The sequence below is a fragment of the Mesoplodon densirostris genome, chromosome 2 (assembly GCF_025265405.1).
Source record: "Mesoplodon densirostris isolate mMesDen1 chromosome 2, mMesDen1 primary haplotype, whole genome shotgun sequence".
Classification (NCBI taxonomy): domain Eukaryota; kingdom Metazoa; phylum Chordata; class Mammalia; order Artiodactyla; family Ziphiidae; genus Mesoplodon; species Mesoplodon densirostris.
The window spans coordinates 60093757-60107865 of record NC_082662.1 but is presented as its reverse complement, the minus strand read 5'-3'; the positions used below and the strand labels follow the sequence as shown (position 1 = coordinate 60107865).

At 44.9% G+C, this 14109-nt stretch overlaps 1 protein-coding gene across 3 annotated transcripts in view; it reads left to right on the top strand.

The window, feature by feature from the left end:
- The window catches only part of GNG12 (G protein subunit gamma 12), a 125130-nt gene extending 112906 nt beyond the window's left edge, over positions 1-12224 (top strand). For all 3 annotated transcript variants that reach the window (XM_060089941.1, XM_060089942.1, XM_060089943.1), the window contains exons 3-4: positions 5967-6084; positions 8214-12224. In XM_060089941.1, coding sequence (XP_059945924.1) covers positions 5992-6084; positions 8214-8339 — 219 coding nt within the window. In that variant the 5' untranslated portion in view covers positions 5967-5991 and the 3' untranslated portion in view covers positions 8340-12224. The remainder of the gene's footprint in view (positions 1-5966; positions 6085-8213) is intronic.
- Positions 12225-14109: the final 1885 nt, after the last annotated feature.

Sequence of the window (14109 nt, the reverse complement as noted above, 5' to 3'; positions counted from 1 at the left end):
AGTTTTTTAAATTTTATCATCATAACAACAGCAATAACATCTTCATCACCATCATCATTACTCAATGACATGTGCCCTGGATGGCAGGTAAAATCTACTAATCAAAGATAGCAGACAAAGACTTCAAAGAGTTAGCAAGTTTAAAATCATCTGCTCTTAGAGGAAGAGCTCTGTTGAGGTTTTGAGAGAGAACTGTTCTCTTTCTTTCTCGCTCTGCTGATTCTGAGCCTACACATACTTCTCTTAGAAAGGAACATCACTGTCACTTCGTTGTCTCTTCCCTACCCCAAAGCACGTCTTCCACCGTTCTGTGCAGCCCTTCCTCATCTGTCCGTCTTATTTTCCATCCCCCTAGGCCAGCAACTTGTTCCTTGCGCTCTGTGTTCTCGGAACTGGACAGGAGCAGGGCAGGACATGCAGCCAGCCAGTCACAGGTTCAACTACCCTTGGCCTCATTGCCTGTGAGCTTTGTTTGGGGTGGGGGTTAGGACTACACCTTGTGAATTCTGGGGGGATACAATTCAGCTGATAACACCCGGAGAGGTAGTTTACTTTCCCACCCCAGGAGGGAGGAAAACGTCAGGGCCTGTGGGTGCTCAGAGGGCTTCCCACGGGCTGTGATCAGGGGATGCAGCTACCAAGTGCTCAGCAGGAGTGTCCTCTGTGTTTACTACACTCACATGCTTATTTCATCTGATGCCTTAACAGTCCTTTGAGATAGAAAAGTATTATTATCCCCATTTTTCCCATGAGAAAGTTGAGGCTTAGATAGGCTACAGGCCCCGCGCAGGGCGCCAAAGGTAGGAAGGGGCAGGGGCAGGGATGAGTCCAAGTCCCCTGGCCTAATCCTTGAGCATGGCCCAGGAACTAAATATCCGAGGCACAGGGTAAAGCCTGTGCCACAAGTTCAAATAGAGGGCCTGGCAGGTGTGCCTCTGCTCAGATCCAGCCCACTTGTGTAAGATTTTCTGATTTTTCCAGAAATTTTTCTTTTTAAGGTGAAATCTCTTCATTTTTCAAGTGTTGACAATTAAAACACACACACATTCTCTCCCTCCCTCCCTCCCTCTCTCTCTCTCTCTCTCTCTCTCTTTCCCCCCTCCCCCTCCCTCCCTCCCTCCATCTCTCTCTCTCTCTCTCTCTCTCTCTCTCTCTCTCTCTCTCTCTCTCACACACACACACACACACACACACACACACACACACACAATTTAGTTAACCCTCTGTGGGACCCAACTGAACACATCTGCAGTCTGGATTCAGCCTGCAGGCTCTGAGAGAAAATAATAAGTGTTCATGAGAATAGAAAACCAGTTCTTAGGGGCCTGACTGTCCACTCCCTGAACTCCTGCCAAGACCCTATCAGTAGATGTTGCAACCTGATCACATTACCTTGAAACTCTTCTTTTACTGTCTGAATGTTTTCCTTCCCACTGAACACGTGGTTTCCATCGTATTAACAAACCTGGGGGCCCAGCACTGGTTACACATCGGTGTGTACCGGGTGCACCAGTCCAGGTGCTCCTGTTTGTCCTCCCAACAAGCCTGTGAGATAGACTGCTGTCCCCTTTAGCACATGAGGAGCAGGCAGAGAGCTGGGGTAAGACATTGCTAATTGAAGGCAGGATCAGAGGGTAAGTGGTAGCCTGCTGTCTTTTTTTTTTTTTTTTTTGCAGCCTGCTCTTTTATTACAGCCACAAGGGGTGTGTTTGCTCAGAAAGTTGGCTTCGCTCCAGTGATTCAGTTACTGGCCAGGCCATGATGACTTGTGATTCAGATCCTGGGGCTTCCTGGTGCCTTCCCCCCAGAGTGTGCTCTGTGACACATTTTCCATCCCCACCCTCCTCTCCCTGCTTCAGGCCCCTCTAGACAAAGATTAAAATGCCCACATTTCCCTAATGTGACATCTTGTTCCTAGGAATTTCTAGGAAGCTGAGAATTCAGATGAATAATAGCATTAAAACCAATGCAAAGTATTTGAATAGCTAAATACTACTTAGGTTTATTCAAATCTCTCAGCCACATGTAAAAGTGGAAACAAGGCTGCAGAAGCAATAGCCAGAGTTTTATCAAACCTGTGTGTCTGCACAGGCAGGCACAGGCCTGGGCCCTTCTGGGTGGGTTATCCAGTGACTCCAGAAGTTGACCTCAGTCCTTGCCTAATAGCCACAGCGAGAACATTCTCACTTAGCTTATGGATATGAGAGGGGAGACCTGTCTTCCAGGGCACTAGACAGACAAGCAGATGCCTTCTGCACCAGAAGGGGTGTTGCACAAACGTGAAGCCATCAGCAAGGCCACAACTCCAGGTCATGGAGTTTCAAGGTCGCCCTTGATGAGAACCACATCGTAGACTGTTCAGTGATGTCCGGAGTGTTTGCAAATCAAATAAATTGGAATTGCATCCTTTCCTTGATACAATAGGAAGTGTGGCTTCTGGGGTGGAGAGGCTTAAAAGCTAGTTCAAGGCTGTGAGCTGGATTAACTTGGAGCAAGTTTTTCTAATTTTGGTTGCCTCATCTATAAAACAAGGATGAAAAAGTAATATACCTTTCAGGCTGAGAGTGAGGCTTCACAGACGAATGCAGATGAAAGTATGTGTGCACTCTAAGGTCCTATACATCGGGTGCTGTTTGTCTTGGAAGCTATTTTTGGAGTACGAATAACACAAGTTTTTTATCCAAGTAGTAGCACAAACAAACAGCCAGACATCCGTGCATTGAGGGAAGACCAAAGACACCCCTTGAGGGTGCAGAGAGGCTCAGAGATGTTTTTGTCCCAGCCTCTCGGTCTGGTTCTGCCCCAGCCCAGCTGTTGAGGCAATGCAGAACAGCTGCAAGTGGGGAGGACGTCCTCAGCAAGACCTCCTGCTCCTGTAAACACCACCCACCGCTCAGACGTCAAGCATCCGTGACCCTGCTTTCGTACACGTGAGGCAGCTCAGCCCACCGAGTTCCTTGAAGAGGTTCCTTAGGTTAAAACGACATAATTTTGATTTGACTTCTCCATTGGAAGCATGTTATCATAAGAAATTATGGGTTTTTTTGTTTGTTTTTTATTTTTGGCTGTGTTGGGTCTTCGTTTCTGCGCGAGGGCCTTCTCCAGTTGGGGCAAGCGGGGGCCACTCTTCATCGCGGTGCGCGGGCCTCTCACTATCGTGACTTCTCTTGTTGCGGAGCACAGGCTCCAGATGAGCAGGCTCAGTAGTTGTGGTTCACGGGCCCAGTTGCTCCGCGGCATGTGGGATCTTCCCAGACCAGGGCTCGAACCCGTGTCCCCTGCATTGGCAGGCAGATTCTCAACCACTGTGCCACCAGGGAAGCCCAAGAAATTATGTTCTTTACCAGTGGCCCAGTGTACAACTTCTTCTAGAGGAATCCCCAGCAGAAGGGAGCAGGAAGCTATCTGAGGGATAGGGAGAGGGCTCTCTGTGAAGGAGCAGGTGAGAACACAGATGTCAGAAGTGGGGAAAGCTGTAAGAGCCCCAAGCTGGCAAGCATGAACTGTGAACCGCTGGCTGTTTATAATTGTGACTATAATACAGTCAGGAAGTGAGTCGTCTGTGTACCAGATGCAAAGTTTCTCACCAATTTTAGGAGGACCTACCCAAGCATTTTATAACTAAAAGCCAAATTGTGGACTATTTGCTTACAGCTGTGCGGGTGGGAGGAGCCATGGCTGACCCAGTCCTGATACGTGTGTGAAATGTTCTGCAGTCACAGGAAAACTTGCACAGGCCTTGGAAACTTCATGCCCTAGAGGTTGAGAAGAAGAGACTGCTTGGCGTTATTTTCCTGCAAAGGGAACATTTACAAAGTCCTAAGGGTGCAGCCTGGAAACCACAGGCCACTCAGAAAGGGTGTCACGTTCGCATTCTGAAGGCTAGGGGCCAATCCTCAGAACCGGCGCCAGCTGGCAGGGGAGCCCAGTTTAACGTGCTACAGGGAATAAAACGAGGACCAGCGCGCTGTGAACCAGGGCACTTCAAACTATTCGCAGAAAGGCTGCCTGCTGCCTTAGACCCATTTCAAAGGCTCTGTTAACAGGTGCTTGCTGGGAGCACAGAAGGGCTGGGCCAGACTGCTGGGTGTGTGCAAAGTCACCGGGAGGAGACCCTCAGCCTCTCCTTTGGGTGGGGCAGGATGAGTGCGGAATCTGAGGAGGAGGCAGCTTGTCAGGAAGTGTGTTGTAACCGGGTCGCCCAAGGCAAGGCCAGCGTGCCCTGCCCCACAAGGACGGGCTCCTCCCAGTTTCCTGCACAGCTTGGGCTCCCTTATGCTAGGGGAATCCTCAGTGGGCTGTTTCCAGCCATTCTATTCTGCCCTGACACCAGAGTGCAGCAGAGTTGCCTGGGGCCCATGCCCATAGCCCACCCAGACCAGTCGGTCAAAACGCTTGGAGGCCCATTGACCAGGGGGAGGCAGATAGGTACACAGAGGATTCCCATTCATTGTGCTGGGTGTGGCCCCCAAGGATAAATACAACAGCAGCTGCTGTGTACGGAGTGCCTGGGTCCCATGCAAAACACTGCATGTGCACCAGTGAATTGAATGCTCAAAAACAAATGAGAAAACATGGGCTCACAGAGGTTAAGTAACTGGAAGAGGTAGGGTCCAAACCAGGAACATGAAGCTTGCTGATTAGGCTGGATTTCAAAGTTCTGCACGCAGTTAAAAGCACAGTTTTATTTGGGCATTTGACCCAAAGCTGCCTCTGACTGCAGAAGGTACAAGCTCTACCCAAGTCCTTGAACTCAGCCATCGGAAGCATTCTGAGTGCAGTAGAACTCCGGGGGACACCGCAGGAGCTGTGGGTTGCTGTTTTCGGCAGCCTTGTCTAGTGTAAGCCTTTATGGCAGATATGCCTTGTGCACCTGCAGCCCCTCCAGAAGGTTGAGTCAGCCAGTGTTTGCTGCTGGCGCCACGGTGCCCTCAGACTTTGCTGAGCCCTTGCATAGCGCCGGCGAGGCGCACCTACTGTCCACCTGCTCTGACTCATAAAACTGCCAGGGCCGCCAGCTCTGCGATGTCTTCCAGTGCCGCCATGCCGAGAGAGAACTTAGCCATATATGGCAGGGGCACCAGGCAGTGCTTTTCCCCAGCCTGCCTTCCCCTTGGACTATGCCATTGGGCAACTAGACCGGTCGAAGCTCAAGGTACGGGATGTTTCCTTTGCTTTTCACCAGGAGAGAGAGAGGCAGAGGGCAGGCCCACGAACATGTGATGGGGGTGTGGGATTGGCCAGTGCCCTGGCCACCAGGATGAAGCCAGAGAGGTCAAAGGGGTGGGGCAGGGGGGAGGTGCTGATGTAATTCCATTAAATATTTCAGGCTTGAGGCTGTATCCCATGTGACTTTTGCTGTGGATCTGTCATCGAGAGTCTTTCAGCTGAAAGGTTCCCACTTCTTCTTGAATAAAGGCTTCCTTATCTGCCTAACTTTCTCCAAACGACTGCAAATCTTGATAGCACCTAAAAATGCACCCTTTGTGCAGAGTTCTCCAGAAGCACTCTCTTCTGCCCTTTTCTGTTGCCAGGATTTGTATCGGTGTAATAGTTGGGTAAGAGAGCCAAAACGAAATGAAATCAAACCTTCTATTAACGTACAGGGCAGTAATGTTAACCTGCACGTGGTGCGTGGCCCACGTTGGCTGGAGGCCTGGTAACTACCACAGATGTCTGTGTGTGTTTGTTTCCCCTTAGAAAACGCTACTTTATGCTGTATATGGGGCGCATGGATTAAACTACTAGTACTGGGTTTCTGCAGACGAAAGATTCATGAAGGTGCTCAAAAGGATTACAAGCTTAGAAACTGAGGCCGCCACTCCCATTGCTGAGGGGCTTTGTGGTAGCAGCCTCCAAGAGGCTGTGGTGACCGGGAATGCATCCTTTTCCCCTCAAAGCATTATGAATGTCTAAGCAACTTAAAGATGACTGTTCTTCACCTTTGAAAAAAAAGTTCTCTTCAGATTTCAGGTGAAACCGTAACTGAAGATGTCGAGCAAGACAGCCAGCACCAACAACATCGCCCAGGCAAGAAGGACTGTGCAGCAGTTGAGAATGGAAGCCTCCATCGAAAGAATAAAGGTAAGAGCCTTGAGTGGGTCAGACGTGTTTTCTGACCGGCTCCCTCTGCCCTCCCAAGGCTGGGCCACATTTCTGAGAAGGTGGATGCCATGTAATTGGGCCAGGTGCCAGGATGTTCCCCGAGCCGGCTGAGAGTCTCCAAATCTTAACTTTCATTTCAACGTAGCACTGGCGAGCCAGTGTCTGAGTGAGGCTCTCTGTGTGGACAGAAAACCTGAAGCCCGTGACAGGATTTCCTGAGGACCTGCCTTCCCTGAGCGCACATGGTCGAGCCCTCTGTTATTGTGCTCTCCCTCGGGACAGGGCTTCCAGGTGGACTTTATAAACACCCTCGTCACCCCTCTGGAATGCATGAAGTGTTCTAGAGTTATCAGTGCAGCCAAGGTGGCCTTGCATAAGTCAACAACACCCAGGTGTCCTTTTTAGGAGAAGGTGGGTTTTTCAGTGTGTGCGGACTTTGACAACCACAGTCTGCAACCCCGGGTAAGTATCAGCCTTAGTTGAGATCTGGAGGAAACCAGAAGGCATTTGTTGGGTCACCTGACTTTGAAGTCTTTTTCCTCCAGACCCTCAGAGAGAGCTAGGCGGTGAGTGCCTTGGAATGTTGTAATGGCCGTTTCCTAGATACTGAAGCAGTCACCTGATAAATTCCTCTGGGCCTAGAGATAGTCACCTGTCTTCAAAACAGGAGGCTGCCTGTGCCCCTGGCCTGAGGACACTGATCTGATTATTCTAACGGGTCTCCCACCCAGACTTCTGAACAGGGTGTGGTATTTCCATTTTTAACTCATGCCAAAGTAAGGTACTACATCTTCCCATGCTGGCTTTGTCCCTCTTTTTATTCCTCCAAGCCCAATCTTTAACAGTAAATCTTGAAGCTCTACTAGAATTTGGCTCTATTCTGAGTTTTGGCTCCAAGCACATAATTCGGTTCTTTAACTCTGTTCTTCATTCTAATCGATTGGTTATTGGATAGAAACTAAGATACAACCTTCCTTTGAATCACAGACACTTTTCTTTTTCCCTCCCCCCCCAACTTTTTATTTTGAGAAATTTCAAACCTGTGGAAGAGTTGTAACAACAAACACCCATATACCGTTTACCAAGATTCACCAATTATTAGCATTTTACCCCACTTGGTTTCTCTCTGTCTCTACACACACACACTCACAAAACTGACATAATTTTTTCTTTAAATTTGTTGAAAGTTATTTGCAAACATCGTGACGCATCACCCCTAATACTTCACCGTCTGTCTCCTAAGTATAAGGGCATTCTTCTACATAACCACAGTACAATGATTACATTCAAATCAGCTGCTAATAGTATCTAACACATAGTCCAATTTCGAAGATTCCAGGCCACTCACTTTTCAGAATGGCCCTCACTTTAGATGGGATTGTTTGCTGACGATCAAATTCAGGCTAAAAGTTTGGACAGAAATACTAGCTGGCTGGTGACGAGTCTTCTGCACTCACTCCAAGAGACATCTGATGTCAGTTTGATCACTTGGTTAAGGAAGGCCTTATCTGCCAGATTTCTCCATTTAGAAGTACATTTTCCCTCTTTAAGTAACAAATAATCTGGGAGTGATACTTCGGTTATCCTGTTCTCCAACAGTCTTCCACCCAGTGGGTTAGCATTCAAATACCTATCGAGTTTGTGAATATTTTCTTTTTTTTTAATTTTTTTTTATTGAAGCATAGTTGATTTACAGTTTTGTGCCAATCTCTGCTCTACAGCAAAATGACTCAGTTATACACATATAGACATTCTTTTTTTATATATTCTTTTCCATTATGGTTTATCACAGGATACTGAATATAGTCCCCTGTGCTATACAGTAGGACCTTGTTGTTTATCCAACCTATATAGTAGTTTGCATCTACCAACCCCAAACTGGCAGTCCATCCCTCTCCCTCCCCCCCTCCCCCTTGACAACCACAAGTCTGTTCTCTATGTCTATGAGTCTGTTTGTTTTGTAGATAGGCTCATTTGTGCCATATTTTAGATTCCACATATAAGTGATATCATACGGTATGTGTCTGACTTACTTCTCTTAGTATGATCATCTCTAGTTGTAGCCTGTAAATATTTTCTTTGTTTGCTTTGGTCTGTCTGCACACCAGGTTTCAAAGGCATCAGCGGACCTCATGTCCTACTGCGAGGAGCATGCAAGGAATGACCCTCTGCTGATGGGAATACCAACTTCAGAAAACCCTTTCAAGGATAAAAAGACCTGCATCATCTTATAGAGGAGTAGTGAAGTGGTTCCTCCCCTCTTCTCAACAAAGCAAATGATGAGCAGCTCCTTGAAAAGATTGACCTTCAGCTTATTTGGTAACCACTGCTAATAACTAAAATGTTCTTAACTAACTTGGAATCATGGACTCTGAAGTCTTTGTTTTCCGAGTTGTCCTTTCTCTAAAATGCCCTTTAATGAATTAATACAGAATAACAATCTTGTTTTCCATTTGTTAACTCTGGTGTCATATTGGGTTACTGCTGAAGGAAAGTTGGTCTGGCCTTTTAAAAAAACAAATATGTGAATGATCCATTAAGACCTAAATTACCTAAGGACTCGTCTCGATTAAAATGCCAAGAATAACTTGTCCTAAAGCCTTTCTATCATAGTATGTTCTTGATAGGGTTACGCCAATCTGTACAGTATAGGTGGGTGAAGAGTGTTTTGTGTATATATGTGTGTTTGTATATACACATCTCAAAGCTTATTTCCCTATTAAAATAAAATGTCTGTCTCTCCAGACCATCAGTTCAACTCCAGAAGAAGTTATACCTTTATCTTGAGCTGTGTGTGGGTAGAATTAAATTCTTTTCTTACAGTTATTGTACAAAAAGTAAAGAACACCCTAAAGACTGCATTCATTGTAATGAAGTCATCTCTCTCCTCTTGAAATCTTGCTGACCTCTTAGGCTACACTAAATTGTGCCAATTAAAATTTAAAAACTGAACTAAAAGCCCTTTTATGATATGAGTATTAATTCACCAAGGGCTTTCGGGCTTCAGTGATCCTGTGTCTAGAAAAGGGGAGGAGGCCCTTGGGGAGTACCCTGGGCAGCTGTGCCCCGGGGCTCACGTTCTCTGGAGCAGGGTAGACACCTCCGAAATTTCCACTCTAACGATGGGAGGGAGACAGAGCAGCCGTGAGCCGGGCCGAGAGAGGAGCAGGAATGCGTGAAAAACAGCTGCTCTCCTTGGCCCAGCTTGGTGATTTAGTTCACTTTCTCTGCCTCCCCTCTATCTTTCCTCTGCCGCCAGAACATGTGCTCAGAGGTAACGTTCACCTCCCAGCCCCAAGTGGGCAGATCATCATGGAGAAGAAACATACATACAGAAAGAACGTAGAGGTATCAGACACTTACTTCCTTAAGCTCTTTTCAGATATCTGCAGCGTCATCGTCATCCCTAGCTTGTCCTCGCACCATCTGAGAGAGGCTGGGATCCAGTGGTTCGCTACCTGGGCCCACGGTTCCAGCAGCTGGGTGTTGGGCTCCTTGATTTTCCTCTGGGCATGATGGTGCTGCCACACATCCTCAGAATTTCCAGTGGGGATGCCAAAAGAAGGCATCTCCTGTGGCCAGAGGGTACCTTAACTTTATCAAAGAGGAAGAGAGGGTCTTTTTAAATGCTTATTTATGGGCCCAAACCATACACTAGACCTTTGATATTTTAATTCAGCTTCAGTTCATTAAAAACAACTACTAATGAACGATTTAAAATATTCTCAAAAAGGATTCCTCCCCAAGAAGGAATTATTTACAACGGTTTTCCCTAGTTCTGTTCAGTCTTGCCCTGCAGTGCAAGCCCCTTTTAAAATCTAATGTCTGAGCTTTGACTATTATGCTAATTGTGAGTGAACAAATGCAGTACTGTTTTTTTCCAAACTGCTCAAATATATTCCGTATTTCTCCAAGTCACCTGCCTGTTCAGCATTGTGAACGGCCCTCACTCTTCCAGGACCATGTGGAAATCACTCCACCGCTGTTACCCTCTTGTCATCTACGCTTAGTTCTGCAAAACACCCAGTTTCCAAGTAAATTATAGGCACCTGTTGGAGAGAGAACGGTTTTTCCTTTCAAAAGGTGATATTTGAAATGTACATTAATAAGACAACTTTACATTTACAGCTTCACCTAATGAGACATTCTTTTTTTTATAAGTATATTTTTCTACTGATAGTTTCAGAACACTAATCTTATTTTCACTCTGATTTTTACCATGTTTCTTTAAATATTTATAATGTAGCTTGTTACAAAATATTTTCATGAAATTACTTTTATTATACTGCTATATACACATTTTTGGTAGCAAGCATAGTTTATTCTTTAGTACTAAAACATGTTCTTTTACCTAACAGAAAACAAATATGGTTTGCTATATATTTGTTAACATGCCTGTAGTGCTAAGGAATGGACTTGATGTCCCAGGAGATTTCATTTTTTATTTTTGCTGGCCAGATATCGTAAAGGCTACGAGTATGAAAATCATGTAACTTCCTAACCAGGTGTAGGGTATGTTTAAGAAAAGTGATATCAAATCCTTTGATGCTGGACCCAAGGGGGAGAAAAATTGTAGCCAAATGTTGATTTACTTATAACTAGACATCTATATGAGAAAAATATAATATATGTATACATATATATGATATGCAGAAGTCACTTTTATTTATCAGGCTTTATTCTACTTGTAAAGCCACAGTTTAACTATTCGACAGCAACTGGTTTTTGATAATGACAGACAAATGTCCAGTGTGTGTTATTTTTTCCAACTACCACTATAATGACACACCTAATCACTTATGTGCATGCAACTTCTTGCCTTCATATCTATGAAGCTATTTAAATATGTTCACTATACTTTGTCTTTAATGCTGCTTCTGTTAACAGTGATCTCTTTTTCCATTCTTATATCTTCATTAGTGCATCATAAATCTGTCCAATTGAGGCCTCAGGACCATGGCAAGATATGCTAGACAGAAGTTCATGACTCCAAAGTATTTTACAGAAACACTTTTTTTTTAAATAGAGAAACACTTTCTATACCAGGTGGTTCACAAGCTATAGGTTTTTTTCTAAATAAGAATCAGGTTTTTACATTTCTTTACCTTATTATTAAAATGAAAAGTGCCATACTTACCCTTTAAAGGAAAGAACTGATTTGCTTTCTCTGTATTGGGACTACCTTTGTGCTTTACTAATCTTTCAACTATCAGAAAAAAAAAATTATACCAACAATTTAGTAATTTTGAGGCATAAGTTAGTTTAGGTAGTGCAGGATGTGCCAAACTTTCCCTTCAGATTCCTTCTTCTCAGTCAGTTTGCACCTAAGAGAGTGTCATCTGAGTGACTACTCCAAATTTTAACAGCTATATAGTCCCAAGAAGTAAATCACAGTACATGTCAGTCCTTTCTCAATAAACATAATACCAGAGTGTGTTAGGACTTGTATTGACTTTTTATGGTAGATCTGTGAATAGGAAAAAAATACATTGAATCAAGTAGAATTATCTGTATGTTAAAATAGAACACTTACCTAGAGCTGGGTGGCCTGGATCTTTCATTGTCTAGCCAATCCTGTGTCCCTGTGTTGTGTGACTTTGAACAAGGCACTCCATCTCTCTGGGCCTCCATTTTCACCATCTATAAAACGGGGCTTGAAGTAGATGATGGCTGAGATCCCCCTGTTCCATCCAGCAGCCTACCACCCCTCTACTGGTCCTGCCAACATGTTGGTGCTATATGCTGCTTCAAATATAGAATTGGTTTGTCTGTTGTGTGTGCTCATTTAATAGCTTATGAAAGGCCTTTTTGTTATATGGCTTTTTTTCCCTAGTTTTATGGACTTGATTACTGTAATAATGTCTTGTTTATAGCCATGTAACTATAAACATACATTCTCTTGATGTCTCAGTAAATTTGCATTTGATATATAGTTGATGGGATTGTTGTTTTATAACATTCTTTGACTGCTCATCTGTCCAGCATCTTATTAACCTAAACACTGTGATCATTGTTTGGAAATCTGTTCTGCGGAAAGAATAAAAGCATTTACTTCATAGCTAACGTGTTCACAGATTTGAAAGAAGTTTCATTAAAGCACTGTTGCTCTCTTTGCTGGATCAGTGCCTCATTGAATCTTCCTACTGTATTTTGCTCAATAAATTAACAGAAGACCAATTCTCTTCCCCTTTTCCTGCATTCATTCAGTTAACATTTTCTGAGCACCTGCTGAGAGCCAGGTAGGAACTCAGGCTCTGATTACACTCAAATGAATAAGGCTCACACCAGCCTGTGAGAAGCTCACAGACTAGGGCAAGGAAGGGTGGGAATAACCAACATATAAACTAATAATTATAGTACCGTGTGCAAAGTGCCTGAACTCAGGTGAACACACAGTGCCGTGAGAGCCCAGAGGAAGGAGGGCTACCTCCATATCAGCAAAGTCTGAGAAGGCTTCCAAGGGAGGTGGTGTTCGAACTAGGTCTTGAGAGACGAAGAAACCCTGTATGCATTGGAATGAAGTCTTGGGAGGGAATGGCAGGAGGAGGAGAAAAGTGAGCTCAAAGCTAGTGTGCAGAGCATCTCCCATACCACTTACCCTGCAAGCACCCGGAAGGCAGTGGAAGTTGTTAAGGAAGAGTGGCGTAGTGATTCACTGTGTGTGGAAGGCTCTTTCCCAACCTGAGACCCGGCTGTGACCATAGAAACAGACAACAAATGGAAAGTCATCAGACTTGAAGACTCATAGTCACCAAGTGTTTGTTGAAGGTACCCTGCCTCCTGCCCAGTCCCTTCCTCCAGAGCTGCGATTCCCACAGAGGTGAAGGGAGGGACAGCGTCATCCAGAAAGCTGGGGAGAAGGCAGCCAACAAGGTTATGGGCTGAGCAAGCTAAAGAGATGGCCCCTGCTTCCGAAAACCAGCACACACACACTACAAAGGGTAGGGGCAAAAGATAGATAGCCACTCAGCCCTTCCTAGGAAAGGACTGAAGAATTTAGACACGTTAGTCATGAAAAATAGGCAGCAACTGACCAGCACTTTCACTGGCTCAGACCAAATTACCAGAAGTTCCTGTGACTTTCAATGGAGGACGGGATTGGGGGTGGTAGATGGGACTTGGGTAGGGATAAGGGGATGGAGGACAATGAAGCTGAAATGGGTAGACTAGGTAAGTAAACGTGGCAGATGAAAAGGTATACAACCTTAATGGTATGAACAAAGAACTCAAGCCTGCTGGTAATGTGGGAGCTAAATGTGGAGATGCAGGTCCAGCTCTCCTGGACATGCACTGTGACCAGCTTCTCATCGGCAAGGGTCTGTTACACATATACATATGGACATTCACCATAAGCCTTCTTACTTGGGGCTAGGTGGACAGTCTTTTGAGTCCCTGTGTCTAGATTTACAAACTTCGGGCTCACGGCTCTGACTGTGTAGAACCTGTCCTGCCATCAGCTCTAAGCCATCTTTGCACAACCTGGCATGACTATTGCCTTTAGCTTGCTTCCAGAGCATGGCCCTGCTTGCTACTCTACCCCTTTGCCGCTGTGAGCAGCAAATAACCTTTCCTTTCAGATGCTTCCCCAATTGCTGTTTCCTTATCTGAGTCAATCACATCTATTAAAGGCCATTTAGCTATAGGCTAGTCCTGGGCAAACATATGCATACAGTTGGTCTCAGGAACCCTCACCTCAACGACTAGTTTTTTAAGAAACCAATATTTTCTCTGCACTGGAAGAAAATGCAGTCCAAATAAATGTATCCTGAAATGCTATATGACTTAATGTATTAATCTGTAGAAGACAACTGATGCTATAAAATAGAACTATGGAGAGAGCAATGCTTAGCATAAAGGAGCAGAAGTTAAAGTTTTAGGTGTATTGAGAATTAATTTTACATACAAAGCATTTTTATACCTTATAAATCCTCCTAGGTAATCTATTCAATAATGAAAGCAAGTAATTGGACTGGCCGAGATATATAATGGTAAGGTCTCAAATTT